Source organism: Entelurus aequoreus, linkage group LG13 (genome assembly GCF_033978785.1).
Source record: "Entelurus aequoreus isolate RoL-2023_Sb linkage group LG13, RoL_Eaeq_v1.1, whole genome shotgun sequence".
Classification (NCBI taxonomy): Eukaryota; Metazoa; Chordata; class Actinopteri; order Syngnathiformes; family Syngnathidae; genus Entelurus; species Entelurus aequoreus.
The window spans coordinates 29,382,927-29,405,037 of record NC_084743.1 but is presented as its reverse complement, the minus strand read 5'-3'; the positions used below and the strand labels follow the sequence as shown (position 1 = coordinate 29,405,037).

General features: G+C 45.6%; 1 protein-coding gene across 1 annotated transcript; it reads right to left on the bottom strand.

The window, feature by feature from the left end:
- Positions 1 to 12,815: 12,815 nt before the first annotated feature.
- Positions 12,816 to 13,861, bottom strand: LOC133663807 (aerolysin-like protein). The gene is made up of 2 exons (XM_062068510.1): positions 13,376 to 13,861; positions 12,816 to 13,286 (listed from the first exon to the last, which is right to left on the bottom strand). Exons 1-2 carry the CDS (start codon positions 13,856 to 13,858, stop codon positions 12,816 to 12,818), a joined length of 954 nt encoding a protein of 317 aa, XP_061924494.1. The 5' UTR covers positions 13,859 to 13,861.
- Between the last annotated feature and the right edge of the window lie 8,250 nt (positions 13,862 to 22,111).

Sequence of the window (22,111 nt, the reverse complement as noted above, 5' to 3'; positions counted from 1 at the left end):
TTAAGTGGGTCAAATTGCTGCTCGAAGAGGCGGCCGGTATAATAAAAAAAAAAAAGAATATAATAATAAACATTACAATTTCAATAGGGTCCTTTCGTCCCATTGCAAAAGGACTCCCTTTGGGATTCCTTTTGAAAAGGTCCTGTGCGGACCCTAATAAAATATGACCACCCTCGGTGTGACATGTATGGCTGTTCCTCAAGTATGTCTTGCAATAACTTGTGTGTGTCTGCAGATACCTCATACAACATGTGTCTGCGCAGGCACGCTGTTAGTATGGAGAAAAAGAGATGATGCGGTGACAGTTAATAGAGGACACTTAAGGCAGTGCCATTATGGCACGCCCTCGCCACACCGTGATTGGTAGAGTCCTTCAGCTCCGCACACAACGCTGCCAAGCGCCATTCATTTAAAACTCGCGGGCCGCACTAACATTAAAGGCCTACTGAAATGAATTGTTTTTATTTAAACGGGGATAGCAGATCTATTCTATGTGTCATACTTGATCATTTCGCGATATTGCCATTTTTTTGCTGAAAGGATTTAGTATAGAACAACGACGATAAAGATTGCAACTTTTGGTATCTGATAAAAAAAAGGCTTGCCCCTACCGGAAGTAGCGTGACGTAGTCAGTTGAACATATACGCAAAGTTCCCTATTGTTTACAATGATGGCCGCATGAAGTGAGAGAGATTCGGACCGAGAAAGCGACAATTTCCCCATTAATTTGAGCGAGGATGAAAGATTTGTGGATGAGTAAAGTGCAAGTGAAGGACTAGTGGGGAGTTGAAGCTATTCAGATAGGGAAGATGCTGTGAGAGCCGGGGGTGACCTGATATTCAGCTGGGAATGACTACAACAGTAAATAAACACAAGACATATATATACTCTATTAGCCACAACACAACCAGGCTTATATTTAATATGCCACAAATTAATCCTGCATAAAAACACCTGCGTGTTTGTTATGCTAGCTCCTAGCTCCTCTGCTAGCTCCTAGCTCCATAGAACACGCCAATACAATTCAAACACCTGATCAACACACACAATCACTCAGCCCAAAAGACCGTTCACCTAACCCAAGGTTCATAAAGCTTATATATTTAAAAAAAAGTTGCGTACATACGCAAAAAAAAGTTGCGCACATACGGTCAAGCGATCAAATGTTTAGAAGCCAAAGCTGCATACTCACAGTAGCACGTCTGCGTCTTTGTCATCCAAATCAAAGTAATCCTGGTAAGAGTCTGTGTTGTCCCAGTTCTCTACAGGCGTCTGTGTATCCAAGTCAAAAGTCCTCCTGGTTAGAGTCTCTGTTATCCGAGTTCTTCCATCTTGACTGCATCTTTCGGGAATGTAAACAAAGAAGCGCCGGCTGTGTACTGTTGTTGCTGACTACGTTCGAAAAATACGTCCATTTCGCACCGACAACTTTCTTCTTTGCTTGCTCAGCTTCCTTCTCCATAATGCAATGAACATGATTGCAACAGATTCACGAACACAGATGTCCAGAATACTGTTGAATTATGAAATGAAAACAGAGCTTTTTCGTATTGGCTTCAATGTGGAAGGCATACCCGTGTTCCCCGGTCTACGTCACGCGCATACGTCATCCTCAGAGGCGTTTCGAACCGGAAGTTTAGCGGCAAATTTAAAATGTCACTTTATAAGTTAACCCGGCCGTATTGGCATGTGTTATAATGTTAAGATTTCATCATTGATATATAAACTATCAGACTGCGTGGTCGGTAGTAGTGGGTTTCAGTAGGCCTTTAAACTTTCATATTAAGGTGGGGACCGCAAAATAACGTCTCTCGGGCCGCACTTGGCCCGCGGGCCGCATGTTTTAGACCCCTGATTTAGATGAATACTTTTTACTTCTACCCGAGTCATATTACTTTGTAACGGTGCTCTTGAGTACCATTGTTGGCTGCTCTACCCACCTCTGTCAGTGGGCCGTTCGCAGGACAGCCTTCCCTGCAAGCTGCCTCGCACTCTGAACTGTGTGTGTGTCTGTGTGTGTGTGCGAGGGAAAACATTTGTATATTAATCCACATAGCTTGGCTTTATCTGCAACACAATTCATCTGCATGAGTACTCACCACATATCTTCATAAACGAAGCAAAGTAAGCAACACCCTCGCAACACACACAAGTCAAATCCGATCCATTCGCACAGTAAATGTCAGCAAATGTTGCCTAAAAGGTACTGTTAGGTTTGTTCTATTATATTATATTGTCAAACTTTTTTCGCCAGGTACCACCTCAGAAAACACTTGGTGCTCCAAGTACCACCATAATGACTGACATTACAAGTAGTAGTAGCGTAGTAGGCCTAAGTCTTCATTAAAAACAAGGCAGAGATTTTAGTTAACAAGTATATTTTTGGCCACTGTCACAGTGCACACAGTTTGAACAGAAACACTGTGTTTGAATATAGGAAACAAATCAAGTATACCATTAGATCGGGGGTCAGCGCCGCCCTAGTGGCTACCTGGAGCATTGTTAAACAATGATTGAAAATATAAAAAGATGGGGGAAAATATTTTTTTTTGTTTTAGTATGTTTTTTGTTTGAGGACAAACATGACACAAACCTTCCCAATTGTTAGAAAACCCACTGTTTAATATGTTTGTGTGTATGCTTCACTGATGAGTGGACACTGAACATCGTGTTGTCCTACTAATTTCGGCGGTTCTTGAACTCACCATAGTTTGGACTGTGACGCAACAGTTTGTTTACATGTAAAATCTTCCACTCTTTCTTTGTCTCATTTTGTCCACCAAAAGTTCCATGCTGTGCGTGAATGCACAAAAGGTGCACTTTATTGATGTTACTGACTTGTTGGAGTGCTAACATGCTATTTAGGCTAGCTGTATGGACATATTGCATCATTATGCCTCACGTGTGGGTCTATTTGAGCTCATTTATTATCATTTACTTTTGTCCTCTTTGTATATAATTTAGTTTTGCATGTCTCATGACACATTTTCTGTGTGTTACATTGACAGCATTTCAGATAGTTGTTTGTGTGCCATTTTGTTCCAGACCACAGCAAACATTACCTAGCTTGCCAAATATTGTAATAAATCAATTAAAAGAAGACAGCCTGCCGTTTCTTTTAACTGAGACACACACATATATACCTTTGGCCATTAAAAGCCAGTATTTTCCAGGAGATATCTCACCTTCTGAGTAGCCTCTGATTTACTAATGATTTCTAATGTTGTAAAAATGAAATAAAAGAACATTCAATTTCAACATTTCTGTCAACGAAGATTCGCTTCAGCCTGCGACACATAGTCATTTTGATAGTAGGCTAATATAACTAATATAGGCACTTACGTCATGTGTTGCCGTCATTATAAGACTTATATACAACATTTAAAGTTATTTTGATAGTAGGCTATTATAGCTAATATAGACACTTGCATAATGTCTTGCTTTCATTATAACAGTTATATACAACTTTTAAAGTTATTTTGATAGTAGGCTATTATAGCTAATATAGACACTTACGTCATGTGTTGCCTTCATTATAAGACTTATGTAGGACTTTTAAATTTATTTTGATAGTAGGTTTTTATAGCTAATATAGACACTTACGTCATGTGTTGCCTTTATTATAAGCGCTTATATAGGACTTTTAAAGTTATTTTGATAGTAGGCTATTATAGCTAATAAAGACACTTACCTAATGTGTTGCCTTCATTATAAGACTTATATAGGACTTTTAAATTTATTTTGATAGTAGGCTATTATAGCTAATATAGACACTTACGTCATGTGTTGCCTTCATTATAAGACTTATATAGGACTTTTAAAGTTATTTTGATAGTAGGCTATTATAGCTAATATAGACACTTGTGTCATGTGTTGCCTTCATTATAACACTTATATACAACTTTTAAAGTTATTTTGATAGTAGGCTATTATAGCTAATAGACACTTTCATCATGTGTTGCCTTCATTATAACACTTATATACGACTTGTAATGTTATTTTGATAGTAGGCTATTATAGCTAATATAGACACTTACGTCATGTGTTGCCTTCACTATAAGACTCATATAGGACTTTTAAAGTTTTTTTGATAGTAGGCTATTATAGCTAATATAGACACTTGCATCATGTGTTGTCTTCATTATAACACTTACATACGGCTTTTCGTTTTTTGCGGCTCCAGAGAATTTTTTTTTTGTGTGTATTTTTGGTCCAATATGGCTCTTTCAACGTTTTGGGTTGCCGACCCCTGCACTAGATGGAGCCCGTACCAGAATGTGAGAATCACTCTTCTATTGTATTATTTTACATTATTTTTTATTCTATACTGTCAGGGACTGGACCATTGAATCTGTGCACGTGCATCCTCGTTGGGTGGCCTGTGGCGGGGAGCTGAGGCATCACCTCCTCCTGAATTACCTCATAAATATCACCGTCCCCCCCCCCCCGAACACACTGAGCCAAACAAAAGGTTACGTGTTCATGTGGATTCGTACAAATTAGAAAAACACCTCTATCTTAAGAGCATGATGAGTTACATTGCGCAGGCTTAATGACATGGTGTGTATTAAACTTGCTTCCCCTCCCTGTTTCTTTTTCTGTTTTTGTCTCCCACTCTCATAATTACGATCATGAGTCAATCCCCAGACAAGCCCTTTGTGTAAGCAACATCTCAGCACAAGATTGATAGGTGATGGGAGAAGAGTTCACACAAACGGACAACTATTACAGTGTCGGATTACCTAAAAGTCCCTCCATCTTGTTATCCTTCACTGTCTCTCCCTTCTCGCCTTTAATTTGCCTCCCTTGTCGCTCATTCTTCCTGCTTTGGCCCACTTGTTTAACAAACGGAAGTGTGACTGACTCCAGTGTATATTCTTCAGGTGAGCAAACAGGTACAGTAAATTCAAGTGGACCACCTCGACTTCCATGCAGAACAGGGGTGTCAAACTCAAGGCCTATGGGCCAGATTCGGCCGGGGGGGCTTCCCGCGAAGCCCCCGCCGGTTCCTCCCTCGGCAGTGTCGGATCAACCCGCGTCGCCACTGGGAACCGCGTGGATATTCCCCTTTTCTACGGCCCCTGAACGCACCCCTATACATTGTGTCACCAAATGAATTATCTATGGCCCCCGGGATGATATTTGATCAGTATTAGAACCGGCCCGCAGGCCACAGCCGCCTGCTGCTGTTTTGCACGCACCAATACTCCATCAGTGTTGGCGCTAGGAATTTTCAAAATAGGGTCCCAGGGATCCCATCAAGTCATAAAAATGGGGTCCCTTAGTATATTTTTGGGGTCCCATTTTTTTGTAACCGTTTTGAAAACAAATGATAAGTGTATGCATTATCCTGTTATATCTCACATTCTATATTGTGTTTTAGAAAAAGGTTGTCATAAATGTTACTTAATTTCTTTAAAACAAAAACAAAAAAAAACATTTTTACGCATATGTACATTTATTCAGTTATAAACATTATTTGACTTTCTTCTTTCCTTCATGGATCTAAACTTTACCGCTGCTTTTCTATATTTTTATTGTAATATTTTCAGAATGTGTTTGTTGTATTTTTGGCTAAAGTATGACAAAATAAAACAATCTGAAGTTTTCTTTATTTTTGTGTTTTAATGCCATAATTCTATTAGTCCGGCCCGCGTGTGCACAGGTTTCCTGCATGCGGCCCCTGAACTAAAATGAGTTTGAGACCCCGGATGTAGAAAAAAAATCAGTCTCTGACAGATTTACGGAAATTGCTGTGGCAACCTGTTATTATTGCTCTATGTGATGTAGGGTTGTACGGTATACCGGTAGTAATTAAGTATCGCGGAACTAATCAATTCAAATCGGTACTACACCACCTTTGAAAAATAGCGGTACCATTCCTTCGTCTGGATGCCGCTGGGCGAGGCGCATGATGTTGAGTGTGTCAAAACGCACACGCAAAGAGCATACAATCAATAACATCCTGGTGGGGAAGAATGGCAAAAAACTACAATTCTACTGGTTAATGTTATGGTTTATACACCTGCCGCCTCTCACTTTTCTGTGCGCTGCGCTGAGCGCACCTCGGTACACGCCCACGGGCGTTCCTCTCCTGCTGTGGCTGCCCCTCCGCAATCACTGTGCAATCAACACACCTGACGCTGATGAGAATCCTGCCTTCATAAGCCAGCGCGTCCTGCGTTCCAGTGCCAGAACGTAGCTACTTGTACTCGTACAGTAAGCCTCTCACGTCTCTTGCTTCTTTGCCCATGTGCTTCCTCGCTCTTTGTGTTTCCCCTCCGTCGTGCTCACTGTGTCTTGTCTTGTGTCGTCATCCAGCAACCCTTCGCCATCCCCTGGTTTCGAGCAGTGTGTCTCGTCTCCCTGGATCCTCTCTGGACTCTCTGCTGCCTTCCTGGATCTCGACCTCATGCCTGTCTTTGGATCACGACACCTCGCTCCAGACCCTAACCTCTCTGCCTGTCCCTGGACCTCTGAGGCTGCCTTGCCCTTTCTGGACTTCCGCACCGATCTCAACACGCACCTTCAAAACCACCTGGTAACACTCCACATAGTCACACCTTATACATTTGGTTTAAACACACACTTCACATATATTTGTATATTTCAATAAACACGCTGCAAGCTAACGACGTCCCTGCCTCCGTGCCGTCTCCTTCTCCCACTGTACTGTTACTCGAAATGACGAGGCCGTCAATTAGTTACAACTGGGTCACTTTATTTATAATTGCCACAGGTCACAACCGGACATCCACCATCCTATTAACACTCCTGTACATGCTAGCGCTACCTCTCCTAACTTGCCCACTCACTTACTCAAGGTCACTCAGCCCACATACTGCCGTTCTTAAAGGGGCACACACACATACGCTACTCTCACAACAGCTGCTTTAAAATACGCCTCGCCAAATGTGGCGATTAGTATTACCACCTTTGCTTCAAACTTAGGTAAACATTTAAATAATAAGCATTCAGATATGCACAAGGAGTTATAAAGACTGACAGGTAATGATGTAGTTGCTACACCTTTCCAGCTGTTCGGCTCCCATGCAGACTGTAGTTGAGGAGCACAGGGCAGACATTCCTTCCAGGGCGGATGATTCCAGAATGTCGATACGTGTTAAGCTGCTTGCTTTATTATTAGTTTTGCAGGACTCAACTGGACCCGTTCATCACTCTACTGCACAGTGCACATGCTACCTCTCTCTCTCTCTTTACTTGACCACTCACTCACTGAGGTCACTCAGGCAACACATTGCCATTCTCGCAAACACACATACGCTACTCTCATAAGTTAACTATATCTCCCCTGCTGTGCACATGTAGATACGTAGACGCGCACACAGCTGCTTGGATTGATGCCAAATATTAGCGGAGTTAAGACCGCCCAATTAGCGTCAACTAATGCAAGGAAAATTATTAAATGTTGTAACAAATTCCTACAATTTGTGTTTTATCTTTAACAATGTGTGTTACACCTGCTACCTGGCTTATCTGTGTAAATGTATCCATAGTTTTGTTTTTAGTACTTAATTAATAATTAATAATTGTATTATTCTTAAAGCACAGACCAGGAGTGGCAACCATAAACCATGAATGATTTAATATAATGTCAGTAAAACTTTCGGGAACACTTTAGTATGGGGAACATATTCTAAGTAACAAAGACTTAATTTAGAGTTATTTGGACACTAGGGGACATTTTCTGAGTAACAAAGACTTCATTTAGAGTTATTTGTTTAGGGTTAGAGGGTCAGGGTTAGGAATGGTGAATATGTTCCCATACTGAAGTGATACCAAACTTTCTGTTCTATTCTAACCTAATCCTTGATTATGACAAACTATATGTAATATAGAAAATTGTAAATTGTTCTTTGAGTGCAACAAGAATAGTCCAATGTGTTTAATGCCCTTTAATTTATATTTTAACCCTCTAAAAGTGTTCTTTGACTGTGAGTGTTTAATGTATTGTAAGATTTTATTTTCAAATAAAGCCAATATCGAGATTTTTCGTAGTTCCCTTCATTTGGAAAAGTATCGAAAGGTATCGAAAAATATCGATACACATTTTAGTACCGTACCGGTACTAAATTATTAGTATCGGGACAACCCTTTTTTTTTTTTTTTTGGCCTGTCCAGTTATTCAGGCAAATCATAGCGTTGATCTAGATGCCCATATCGGCTGTTCAGATTTACTTTACAAAAGAGAAGTGTAGGATACTTCTCTTGTTGCCTTACTTGTATTTGACTTCATTAAATGTATTTATATTATCATGGAGGGGATAGAAAGAGAAAAAAAGGAAGACAGACGGGGAAATTGTGGGGACAAGAGGGGGATTAGACAGAGAGACAAAAACAACAACAGCAAACAACAATAACAACAACAACAACAATAGAGCAACATCAGCAAATACGAGATGTTCAAATATGATGATAAAAGTGATAGCAAAGAAGCAGTTAGCGAAATAAATAATAATACAGAAATGACAATGAACAATATTACACTACAGATGGAACAATACAAATACCAATAGAAATAGCGCTATTGATAATGATCAATACCAATAATTACCTATATAATCAACAATACAGTTGTTCAAATGCAACAATACATATACGTAATGATAACTAGAGATACAAAAGAATGCAGACAAATGGAGGGGAAGAAAGAGAAGTAACCTATATTAACCTTGGAGATTGTTATAGTAACAATAGGTTAAGCTTTGTCAGGGTGCCATGTGTTACCCATTTTCCCCTATAGTAACAACGTTAATATATGTTTGATGAAACGTGATTATATGCATGAGTGTGTGTAATACATACACACACTCATGCATATAATCACGTACTTGTATATGTACAGAATGTGTATATGTATGTTTGTACAGTGAATGTATATGTACAGTATGTGTGTATGTATGTTTGTACCGTGAATGTATATGTACAGTATGTGTATATGTATGTTTGTACAGTGAATGTGCGTGTGGATGTACGGACTTCGAGTATGTACATTTGTAGGTATGTACTGTATTTGTGTATGTATTAGAGATGCGCGGTTTGCGGACACAACCGCGGACTCCGCGGATAATCCGCGGGTCGGGCGGATGCATAACGAAAAAAATAGATTTTAAATAGATTCGGGTGGGTGGCGGTTGAACCAATTTGGAAATATATATACATAGTTAAATGTTGTTACCCACATACGAAAAACGAGCAGCACTCTTTGAAACAGGCAATTATTCATCAGGCACTGCTGCAGCTGTCACGCCAAATTTCTTCCCCCCTACAAAAACCTCCCCCCCCCCCCCCCCCCATTTACTTCCGGGGCTGAGTCCAATAAAGTCACAAAGTCGCCGGGGGTCCTTAACCGGCACGCGACTGTTTTGTTTCGCGCCTGTACAAAAAAAAACAATAATCGATTTCTTCAGATTCCAGCAGCTGTCAAAGACGAAGCATCCTTCCAGCGACGGGCAGTCAAAGCCGAAGTGCTATCAATCGCTGTCAATGACGTAAGAGGAAACATGACCACGGAAGTAAATGGGGGGCGGGGGAGGTTTTTGTAGGGGGAAGAAATTTGGCGTGACACAGCACACCACAACACACCACAACAGGAGAAGAAGAAAAAACGTGGTACGCGACAAACTAAAAAAGGGAATACTAAAGACCAGGGAAAAAAAAAAGCAATAATAGTCAACACTTTCTTAATGGAAATGACAATAATATTATAGTAATGATAAATAATATTATCACGCATTAATATCTCTTAGCCTCTAATGCGTGGCCAAGAGATATTAATGCCACGCAAGAGATATTAATGCCTTGCATGGTCTATATTAGATATTTAACAACGGGTGGGTGGCGGGTGGTGGGCGGTTGTGGTTTTGATAAAATGTTAGTTCGGGTGGATGGCGGGTGGATGACGACTTTTGTGATGCGGTTGCGGATGAAATAATTGCCTATCCGTGCATCTCTAGTATGTATGTGGGAGCGTAGGTACCTATGTATGTATGTATGTATGTGAGTATATGTGTATTTGTATGTACAATATATCAATATATTTTACTCCCAGTGTGTGTGGGAGCCAGAGTACGGCCCCAGCCACCCACAGAGACCAACCCACAAACAGCAGGTGTGGCGCCCAGGGAACCAGGGACCACCGGCCCCACGCAGCCAGGCAGGCCAGCGACAGGAACCCCAGAGCCAGGCCCACCGTGCTGCTCGTAAGAGCCAGCAGCAGGCCGCAGACGGACGTACCCGGCAGAGAACAAGGCACGAGAGAAGCAGGGGACAGCCAGCCCTCAAGCCAGCGGAAGACCACACCCCACACGGGCAGAAAGGCGGGACGTCCTGCCCGGGGTGCCCAGAGACTCCCCACAACCGGACGGGAAGACCGAACCCGCCCCACCAGCAACCGGGCCCCCACGAGCCCACCCCCCACTCCGGAGAGCACGGCGCGGCCCGCCACAAGCCACCCCACCCAAGTCGGCCGCCGCAGTTAGTTACGAAGGACAACCAATCAGATGCGTTTTCTTTTGAGACAAGGAAGTTGAATTTCTCATGGCGAAAACAATAATGTATGAATTGAATATGTTCCACATCATAATGTGTGTACACCTGGGAGAAAGTGAGGGGACACTTTTTTTTTCAACACTATATAATGCCATCAGCAGGCGAGTCATCATGGCATCTATACAACTGTGAGTTAAAGCTATGTGTATTTGCTGCTTCAGGTTCTCCTGCGTTCCTAAATATAATCGATAAAGGCATGCATCGTAACTCCGTTTCGCAACACATACATACCGGCTTTGCCAGAGACGTAGCATAACAATAGAAAAAGTGCCCGAAAGATATTTATTGGCATTGACCATTGTATGACTCATACATCATTCCTGACCATATCATCATGCTACTTTTGTGTTATACAAATGCTTTGCAGGTGGTCTAAATAAAGGTGCTTTCAAATAAACCTTAACGAGGCCTTATCTTTTATACTTCATATTTTAGTTGACTAAATTTACTGTAATTTTAGCTGACTAAAATGTTGTGTAATTTTAATGACTAAAACTGGCCTAAATTAAATACGTTTAGACGACCAAAATTAGACTAAAACTCTTAATACATTGTTGTCAAAAGACAATAACTAAAACTAAATAGAAAACTGCTGTCAAAATATACACTGGTGTAACCGCAAAAGCAACAGAAAACCCCTCATAACGCTACTTGGGTTTTCGTGTTTCACGGTTGCCTTTTCAGACCACTAAAATAGGGCTCTAAAAGTTACTTATTACTTAAAGTTTAAGTTTGTGATTAACTGTGCATAATATTTCTAGAGCCCATAAAAGTCTGCAGGCCCTACATCATTTTCTACTCGGGCTCTAGGACTCTCGGATACCCTACTGGCAAAAGTTGGAGATGCCACCTCAGCGGAAGCATTGAAGTCCTACCTTAAAACTCTTTTATATACTCTAGCTTTTGGATAGATCCCTTTTTTAGACCAGTTGACCTGCCACTTTTCTTTTCTGCTTTCCTTCTCCTGCATGACGAGGTGGCCACAGATTATCTTTGGAGTGGTACCAGACTGGAAGAAGTGCCAGCTGTTCGAAGTTGTGACCCAGGGTGGACCACTCGGTGACGTCTCTACGTTGTTGATTTGTCTACATGAAAAAACACATGACCCTCTGTGGGGAGGCGTGGCCGGCAGACCGACAGCGAGGCGGGGGACGCCGGGGCCGACTGCGAGATGACGGCGAGGAGGCGTGGCCGGCGGACCAGCAGCGAGGCGGGGCGCACCGGGATCGGCACCGAAATAAATGTCAGGTGATAGGATCGCCCAGCTGGGCACGATTCTATAATCACCTGGCAGTGCGTAAAAGGGCGGCAGCAGTGGAGGACGGGGCAGAAGGAATTTGAGAGCCAGCAGTGCATGAAGAGCAAAAGCGACAGAGAGCAAGACACAGACGACGACAACGTGGGTGGATGAAAAGCGACCGAAGAGCGAGCAGCGGAGGATGAGCTAAAAAGCGACCCGACGAGAGACTGAAGTTTATTTGAAAAAATAAAAGAAGTCACAACGCTGCTCGCAGTCATGTATGTGTTTGGTGGTCCATGGAACCCGGACGACAGTGAGAGACTGTCACACCCTCATACTATCATGAATGTAATAATTTAATATCTGTGGTCCCTTCTCAAGGTTTTTTCTTTTTCCCATCCTGTGCTTTTGAAGTTATTCCTTTCCCAGATGTGGGTATGGACCAGGGGATGTTGTTGAGGTTTGTGAAGCCCTTTGGGGCACTTGTGATTAAAGGCTACACAATAAACTTTGATTGATTGATTGATTGATTGATTGATTGATTGATTGATTGATTGATTGATTGATTGATTGATTAAATGATATGGTGAAAACAAAGCAACAAATGTGTGGGAACATCTATGACTGTGTTGGGAAGAGCTTCCCAAACATTATTTGATTTCCATTACACTAAGTGTGTTCAGCTGTTATGTCTGCAAAAGGTTGCTAGTTTGATCAGTCAAAAATGATGATACAAATCGTTTGACTAAAGGATTCCAGGAATACATTTGAAAATTGAAATGATGATTTACTAAACAGACACATTAAAAAATGGGACCAGCTTGACAGACCTATTTTAATAGTTTGTTTTACAAGGTCTAAGGATGGACATGGAAGCACAACCAGGTTTATGATGATAACTGTTTGATCTGTGACGGTCATTCACTTAGCAAGTTAACATGACTAGCAATCAAATAAATGCAATCAATATGAAAACTGTGCACAGTGAGATGTTTATGGATCTCATTTAGCATTCGTAACTATATCAGACTCAGTGGTACTTACATCCACTGCTGTGTAAGCCACACCAGTGTAGTTGCCAGTGCACGGGAAGACCAGCATGTGGCCATTCATGCATGTGATCCAGACTGAGGCAGAGTACTCCAGGTCGATGACTGCTCGTCCCACCGACAACTCAACGTTCACAGTCTTTCCTGCCGGGACTTTCACACTAACCTCATCTGATTCCTTAATGGTCTCCACATGGCTCATTGAGTTGGAGTGCTCCGCTCCCACGGTCAAGCTAAACCCACTAGACACCTCCACCAGCTTAGGGATCCCTGCTGAAACGGTCACGCTGATGGTGGATTCAATCTTGTTGGTGGTGCTCCAGGTGGTTTTCTTGGTCACAGATCTGTTGTATGTACATTTCTGCTCTTGAGCCTCACTAGTGTTGTTGCGATATGCCACGGATTTGATGTATTCTTTCGACACCTGGATCAAACAAACACAGAAAAACACAAAAAGATGCATATTGTGTAGTTATATAGTGACTGAGATAAGCCACACGTAGCACCACTCACCTGGGGTTTGTACATGGCCAGGCCAGGATAGGTCAAGTTGGTCAGCACAGACGACTTGATGGGACTGATGAAGTGGAATCCCATACAGTCGATGTCATGGCCGTGTCTCCCTACCAAGCCCAGGCAGACGCCAGACCCCACGTCAATAGAATACTCGGTCTTCATGGGCCAGCCATTCATGTGCTCAAAGAATTCACGTCCAGAACTGGTCCATAGTCTGATGCCACCGAGGCGTGACCCGGCACCGTTGCCCCACAGGGACAGCTTGGTGATGCGCTCGCCAGGGCTGAAGGTAAACTCATTGAAAGTGTGTGCTCTCCCAAAAGTCGCCATGCGCCCGTCGGTCAGTTCGGCCCGCACGGCGTGGATCTGCCAGCCGCCCACTGCCACTCCAATCTTCTTGAGGGTGGCACCATTGTTAAAGCCATCGAAAGTAAATGGATCTCCTCCATTTCCACCAATGAGATGAAGCTTAGTCGACATGTTTGATAGCCTGAAACAGAAATGTTCTTAAACATATTCCGATTTACTGGACTTCCTGATGATTTGTATGGAGGTTATTTTGTGTCTTTATTACAAAAGCTTGTTTTATGTAACTGAATTTTTTGCCTTTGAATTTTGTGAACTGATTTTTTATTTTTTTTTGCTAACGTGGATATTGCACCCCCCAATTCGTCACGTTTCATGTGTCAGGTAAACCGTGATGAATGGGTCCATAGGATTGATTGCCATATGCTCCATATGCATTGGCATGCATTGGTTATATGATCTATTGCAGGTGTGCCCCAAAATGTTTGCCTCCTAGGGCCAAAGTGAAAATGTGCATGGGTCCAAAGGTCCATGGGCCAAACAGCAGGATTTTTATCATGCAACAGCAACACAAGTGAGGAATTTAGTCTCATACCCCCATCCATCCATCCATCCATTTCTACCGCTTGAGGTAGCAGTAGTAGGGCAGTATAAGTACCTGGGAGTCCATTTGAACAGCAGACTGGACTGGAAGGACAACTGCAAAGCTGTTTACAAGAAGGGCATGAGCAGACTCTTTTTCCTGAGGAAGCTTAGGTCCCTTAATGTGTGCAGCAAGCTGTTGGAGATATTTTATCAGTCTGTTGTGGCCAGTGCCCTGTACTTTGCAGTGGTTTGCTGGGGGAGCAGCACCAGCAAAAGGGACTCAAACCGGATTAATAAACTGATCCGGAAAGCCGGCCAAACTATTGGCACGCAGTTGGAGGCGTTTGTGTCTGTGAGGGACAGGAGGACACTGGACAAACTGCTGGCCATCATGGACAATCCTGTCCACCCACTCCACCTGACAATTGAGGGACAGCGGAGTTCATACTCCAACAGGCTCCTTCAGCTTCCTTCCCGCACTGTGCGATTCAATAACTCCTTCATTCCGCACTCCATCCAGCTGTATAATCACTCGCCATACAGCAATAGATGATATCTGCCTGACAGCTACTTATCTTTGTTTTTAATGTCTATGTACCAGTCTTCTGGTAGTTGGGTTCTTTTTTGGACCAATATCACCACGCAACACCCTTCGACTGTGGATTTACAATTGTCTTTTATTTTTGTTTTATTTTTCTCAGTCTCTGATGCTTTTTAGCAGTCTCTATCTCGGTCCTCTTTCTGTGCTTTTCAGCACCATGTGTGTCGCGCGTCCATTCCCAGTCAGACACTCCATCATGCTCTCCGATGCTGCTAATAAAGAGACAGGTGATTAGATAACTCGTTCCAGCTGAGATATCTCCTCACCTGTCAGTTGCTTCACAGCTGGCTCCTGCACACGCCCTGCCCACAGGGAACGCGTGGACCACGCCCCTTCCACATGCCTCCACCGCCAGATTCAGGCCGGGCAGCCGTCCGGCTGTGCCCACTCCCCTCCCCCCCGTAGAGGGCCGAGAGAGGAAGTCGGCTACGGCCATCTGCGTCCCCGGCCGGTGCACCACCCGGAAGTTGTAGGGTTGCAACGCAAGGTACCACCGGGTGATCCGTGCGTTGGCATCCTTCATGCGGTGGAGCCATTGGAGCGGTTTGTGGTCCGAGCAGAGACTGAAGGCGTGCCCCAACAGGTAGTACCGGAGGGCTCCGACCGCCCACGGGATGGCGAGGCACTCCCTCTCCACCGGCCTCCCGGTCTGAAAGCTTTCGGCTGATGTACAAGATGGGGCGGTCGACGTCCTCCACCCGCTGGGACAGTACCGGCTCCTCGCAGAGTGCTGATTTTACCTGTTCGAACACCCGCTGGCACTGCTCCGTCCACTGGACCAGCTCTGGCGCACCCTTTCGGATGAGGTCAGTCAGTGGGCTGGTCAGGTCCGCAAACCGGGGAATAAACCGCCGGTAATACCCTGCCATACCCAAAAAGTGCCTCACCTCTTTTTTCGTCTTGGGGGGTGGACAGGCTGCGATCGCCGCCGTCTTGTCTACCTGCGGCCGCACCTGCCCCCCCCCAAGTGGTACCCCAGATACTGTACCTCCCTCCGGCCAACCGCGTACTTCGCCGGGTTGGCGGTGAGCCCCGCCCACCTCAGGGACTCGAGCACCACCCCCACCCGCAGCATGTGATCTTCCCAGCTGCTACTCTGGATGATAACATCATCCAGGTAAGCCGCTGCGTATGCCACGTGAGGGCGCAGCACCCGGTCCATGAGGCGCTGGAACGTGGCGGGTGCACCGAACAAACCAAACGGAAGTGTCATGAACTGGTATAAACCTTCCAGAGTGGAAAAGGCGGTTTATCCCCCGGGACTCTGGTGATAAGGGAATCTGCCAGTAGCCCTTGGTTAAATCCAGTGTCGTGAAAAAACAAGCAGTGCCTAGCTGATCCAGGAGCTCGTAGACCCGAGGCATTGGGTACGCGTCGAAACGTGATATTTCATTCACCTTGCGGTAATGCACACAGAAGCGCACAGACCCATCCGTCTTCCCCACCAGAACGATTGGGCTGCACCACGCACTGTGGGATTTTTCTATTACCCCCAATTCCAACATGGATTTTAATTCTTCCCGAACTACTTTGCGCTTGTGTTCGGGGAGTCTGTATGGCCGAGATCGCACCGTAACACCCGGGCTGGTCTCAATATGATGGTGAATGAGGTTCGTGCGGCCGGGCCGAGAGGAGAACACATCAGAAAAGCGCCTTTGCAGCTTAGCAACATCCGCTTTCTGCGCTAACATGAGCTGGTCGTCACAGGGCAGGGGAGGGGAAGGGGAAGAGCGCGGGACCTCTGGCCCCAACTCCTCCTCCTCCCTCACTACCGTCACCATGGCAACAGGCTCCGCCTCGATCCATGCCTTCAGTAGGTTTAGATGGTAAATTTGTGTGCCTCCATCCCGGTCTGAGCGCCGAACCTCGTAGTCCACATCACCCACTTGCCGTGTGACCTCAAAAGGACTTTGCCAGCGCGCAAGTAATTTGGAGCTGGAGGTTGGGAGTAATACAAGCACTTTTTCTCCCGGTGAAAATATTCTAAGCTGGGTTCCCCTTGTTATACGTGCGCTGCTGCCGTTGCTGGGTGCGGAGCAAATTCTCGCGTGACAAGTGCCCCACCCTGTGGAGTTTGCTCGCATGTCCATAACGTACTGAATTTCATTTTTACTGGAGCTTGAACCCTCCTCCCAGCTTTCCTTAGTTAGGTCCAGCACTCCGCGCGGCCTTCTGCCGTACAATAGCTTGAAAGGCGCAAAACCTACGGAGGCCTGAGGTACCTCCCGCATCGCAAACATTAGGGGATCCAGCCATTTATCCCAATTTGGTTTGTCCTCGTGCGTGAACTTACGGATCATGGTTTTCAGCGTTTTATTTAACCGCTCCACCAGCCCATCTGTTTGTGGGTGGTACACATTGGTGCAGATCGCTTTAATTACCAGTAACCCTTATAGTTCCTTTAACGTGCGTGACATAAAGGACGGGCCTTAGTCCGTCAGAATCTCTTTCGGGATTCCGACTCGGGAGATGACCTGAAACAGAGCTTGCGCAACACTCTTGGCAGAGACGGAGCGCAGGGGCACTGCTTCAGGATAGCGCGTTGCGTAATCCACCAGAACTAACACATAGCGATATCCCCGTGTGCTCGGGTGAAATGGTCCGATGAGGTCCATCCCAATTATCTCGAATGGGACCTCAATGAGCGGTAATGGGCGCAAGGGCACCTTCGGGATGGCCGCCGGATTCACCAGCTGGCAATCCAGGCAGGCAGCACACCACCGGCGCACGTCTGCCCGGATAGAATAGAATAGAATCGGACCATGACCCGATTGAGTGTTTTATCGTACCCCATGTGGCCAGACATGGGATAACAATGCGCCGCCTGGAAGATCATTTCCCGGCGGTGTTTTGGCACCAACAACTGGGTGTATTCCTCTCCTGTTTGAGTATCACGGCTCACTCTGTATAACCTATCTCTAATATTTGAAAAATGGGGGAATACTCGCGCTTTCCCCGGGCGCACCAGCTGACCGTCGATGTAATCCACCTGGTCCCAGGCCGAGCGCAAAGTTTCATCACAGGAATGCTCAAGAGGAAAATCCTCCGTCGGGTGCCAACGAGGGTCCATGGGGGGCTTCCCGCGAAGCCCCCGCCGGTTCCCGCTCGGCAGTGCCGGATGAACCCGCGTCGCCACTGAGAACTGTGCGGATTTTCCCCTGTCCTACTGTCCATGAACGCACCCCCACACATTGTGTCACAAGCTGGTGAAACCCCGGCCAATTTGTCCCTAAAATTATGGGGTCCGTCAGGTGCACGCTTACGGCAACCTTAACCCTATGCTTTTGTCCCTTATACCAAATCTCTGCTGGCACAATAGGATACGCGTGCACATCCCCATGTATACGCCTAATTCGCCCCTGTGTCGCATGCCTCAACGCCCCGGGCCGAACCAGGTTCTGGTGGATCATGGACTGTTTGCAGTCTGAATCTACAATGGCCCGGTATGTACTCCCTTGTACCCTTACCAGGACGCAATACGTCTACGGATCGGGGGAGGGCGCTGGAGGGCCGGCATTCCGCGTCACCTGTCCCACCTCCATCATGGAGCACTCTCGTCTCACATGACCGGGCTGCCCGCACCTCCAGCACGCCTGCCCTGGTGTTCGAGGTGCCGTCTGCGGGGGAAGCCCCCTCTCTGCAGCGTCGGTACCCTGGAAATAAGGAGCAGAGGAGAGATTATATCCCCCGGACACCCCCCCCCTTTGATGAGACTGGTGGGTGTGGTGTCTTGGGCCGTGGGGGCATGTGCGAGGCGGTTACCTGCTCGTGGGTCGAGGCCTCCACCGCCGGGCGTGGCTGTGACTCTGGGGTCGCTGTCTCCTCGGCGTGGACGAGTCGTCCGCGTGGGGCCTCTGCCCAGGTCACCGCCGACGTCAGGTCCCGCGGCCGGTGGTACCGGACCCACGCCGAGGTCCGTGCTGGTATGGACTCGAGAAACTGCTCCAGCAGAATCATCTCAAACATGGGGGAATCCTGTTCTCGAGGTTTCAGCCACCGTGTTTCAGCCACCGCGTCTCGGATCTGGTGGCTGAAGGCGAACGGGCGGACCTTGGGCCCCAGCCGCATGGCTTGGAATCGGCGTCGGTGGTCCTCTACAGAGCTGCCGACCCGGTCCAGTATGGCTCGCCGGAGATCCGCAAATTGGACTCTGGAGGCCGCCGGCAGGCTCAGCGTGTGCCTCCCCCGCCAGGAGCGGCAGCAGCCTCACACCCCACTCTTCTTCAGTCCAGTCGCATGCCGCCGCCGTGGCCTCAAAAATGTCCATGTACGCCTGGGGGTCTTCTGTTTCCGACATGCGCTGCATGGAGGTGTGCGCTTTCATTGTCGCTGCCCCTCCCGCCCTACTCATCAGCGCCTGCAGGATGTCCAGCTGCTGCCGACTCACCCCCGACACCTCCGCCAGCACTCGCCCAAGTGCCTCCAGGGGAGTTGGAGCCGACATTTTTCTTTCTTCCTTTTGTTTTTTCTTTCCTTTGGTCCAAACCTGGTTGGGCGCCAATTGTACCAGTCTTCTGGTCGTTGGGTTCTTTCTTGGACCAATATCACCACGCGACACCCTTCGGCTGTGGATTTACAATTGTCTTTTACTTTTGTTTTCTTTTTCTCAGTCTCTGATGCTTTTAGCAGTCTCTATCTCGGTCCTCTTTCTGTGCTTTTCAGCACCATGTGTGTCGCGCGTCCACTCCCCGTCAGACACCCCCTCATGCTCTACGACGCGTGGCGAAGTTGGTAGAGTGGCCGTGCCAGCAATCGGAGGGTTGCTGTTTACTGGGGTTCAATCCCCACCTTATACCATCCTAGTCAGGTCCGTTGTGTCCTTGGGCAAGACACTTCACCCTTGCTCCTGATGGGTGCTGGTTAGCGCCTTGCATGGCAGCTCCCGCCATCAGTGTGTGACTGTGTGTGTGAATGGGTGAATGTGGAAATACTGTCAAAGCGCTTTGAGTACCTTGAAGGTAGAAAAGCGCTATACAAGTATAACCCATTTATCATTTATTTATTCCAGCTGAGATATCTCATCTGTCAGTTGCTTCACAGCCGGCTCCTGCACACGCCCTGTCCACAGGGAACACGTGGACCACGCCCCTTCCACAGACTATTTTCTATTTTCTGCCGGATCTACTCTCTATTTTATGCTGCTGCTGTCACATATACTGTAATATTGTACATGGTAATTGTTATATATTGTATATATGGTATAGACATAATATAATATATCTGTATATATAGTATACTGTACACATATTATGTATATATTCGTATATATTGTATATATGTTATATATTATATCGCTATATTTAGTCTATTTATACCTGCATTGTCCTTTCCATCCTTACACTTTCCATCATTGTAACTGAGCTACTGTGTGGAACAATTTCCCTTGTGGATCATTAAAGTTTGTCTAAGTCTAAGTCTAAGTCTTGAGCATTACGGGGTCGCTGGGGGTGCTGGAGCCTAACCCAACTGCACACAGGCGGAAGGCGGGGTACACCCTGGACAAATCGCCACCTCATCGCAGGGCCAGCACAGATAGACAGACGACATTCACACTCACATTCACACACTAGGGACCATTTAGTGTTGCCAATCAACCTATCCCCAGCTGCATGTCTTTGGAGGTGGGAGGAAGCCGGAATACCTGTAGGGAACCCACGGAGTCACTGGGAGAACATGCAAAGTCCACACAGAAAGATCCTGAGCCCAGTATCGAACCCAGGACATTTGTATTGTGAGGCACACATACTAACCCCTGTACCACCGTGCTGCCCATACAGCCATATATAAAGTAATTATAAGGTAGCAAAGATTGTCAGGTTCAGTAGATGGCAATTAGTTAGCCTGCAAAAAAAAATATACAGATTTTATGGTAAAAAAAAACAAAAACTGACTGCTCAGTCTTAAGAATTTTACCATAAATTGTATTGTTTTTTATACCAAATTATTATAAATTGGAAAACTGTACCACTGTTGATTTTATGTTAAAATTCTACTGACTGAGCAGTGAGTTTTTTTTTACTGTGAAATATTGCCCCAAGTGGAGGAGTCCAAGTACCTCGGACACTGTATCGATATGTTGTGGTAAAAAAGGAGCTGAGCCGGAAGGCAAAGCTCTCAATTTACCCGTCAATCTACGTTCCTATCTTCACCTACGACCATGAGCTTTGGGTTATGACCGAAAGGACAAAATCACAGGTACAAGTGGCTAAAATGAGTGTTCTCCGTTGGGCGGCAGGGCTCTCCCTTGGAGATAGGGTGAGAAGCTCTGTCATCCGAGAGGAGCTCAAAGTAAAGCCATTGCTCCTCCACATCGAGACGAGCCAGATTAGGTTGTTTGGGCATCTAATCAGGATGCCACCCGGAAGCATACCTGAGGAGGTGTTGAGGGCACGTCCGACCCAGGACACGTTGGGAAGACTATGTCTCCCGGCTGGCCTGGGAACGCCCCGGGCGGAGCTGGACGAAGTGTCTGGGGAGAGGGAATTCTGGGCTTGCCTGCTTAGACTGCTGCTCCCGCGACCCGACCTTGGATAAGCAAAATTAAATTGATGCATGGCCATTTTTTTTTACAGTGCATTAATGAAAATTGAAAAGTGTTAACAATTTTATTGTTGCAGAATTTTTTTTTTTTTTTTTTTTTACAGTGCATTACTCTAAATTGAAAACAGATATTTTCATAGGAAAAATCTGGCAACTGAGCTGCTACTTTTTCCACCGTAAAACCCACGTTCCCTGTTTTTACAGTGCATTACTGGAAATGGAAAAATGATACTTCCGATGATTTTACAGTACATTTCTGGCAAATGAGCTGCCAGTAAATCTAGTGACTTTTTTTTTTTTTTACAGTGTAGCCTTGCAGACATGCTATCAATGGTTGTGCGGCTTTAAAGAAGTCAGTGTGAATATTAGGGCTGTGACTCTTTGGGCACCTAACGATTCCATCCCTTTCCGGTTCCTGGGTTGACGATTGGATTCAGAATCTATTCTGGATTCAGAATCCATTCTGTATTCAACACGATTCTCGATTTAAACTGATTTTGGCAATGCTAATGACATTTTTTTCAAAACAGGTTACAGGTTAGAAAAGCTATTTCTGGTTGCATGGAGATGGCCTAAAAACGTATTGATTCTTATAAAAAAAAAAGATAAATACAAATTGTAATTGTGAACGACTCTGCCTGTCGTCCGGGTTCGCAGGACCATCAAGGAAGGACATGTTGCAGCAGGTTTTGACTTCTTTA

What these genes read in the sequence shown, in the direction of transcription:
- LOC133663807 (XM_062068510.1), bottom strand. Translation starts at nt 13,858, where the DNA reads ATGTCGACTAAGCTTCATCTCATTGGTGGAAATGGAGGAGATCCATTT. An exon ending in TGGCCATGTACAAACCCCAG is followed by an intron (nt 13,287 to 13,375) that starts GTGAGTGGTGCT and finishes TGTTTGATCCAG; the next exon opens with GTGTCGAAAGAATACATCAA.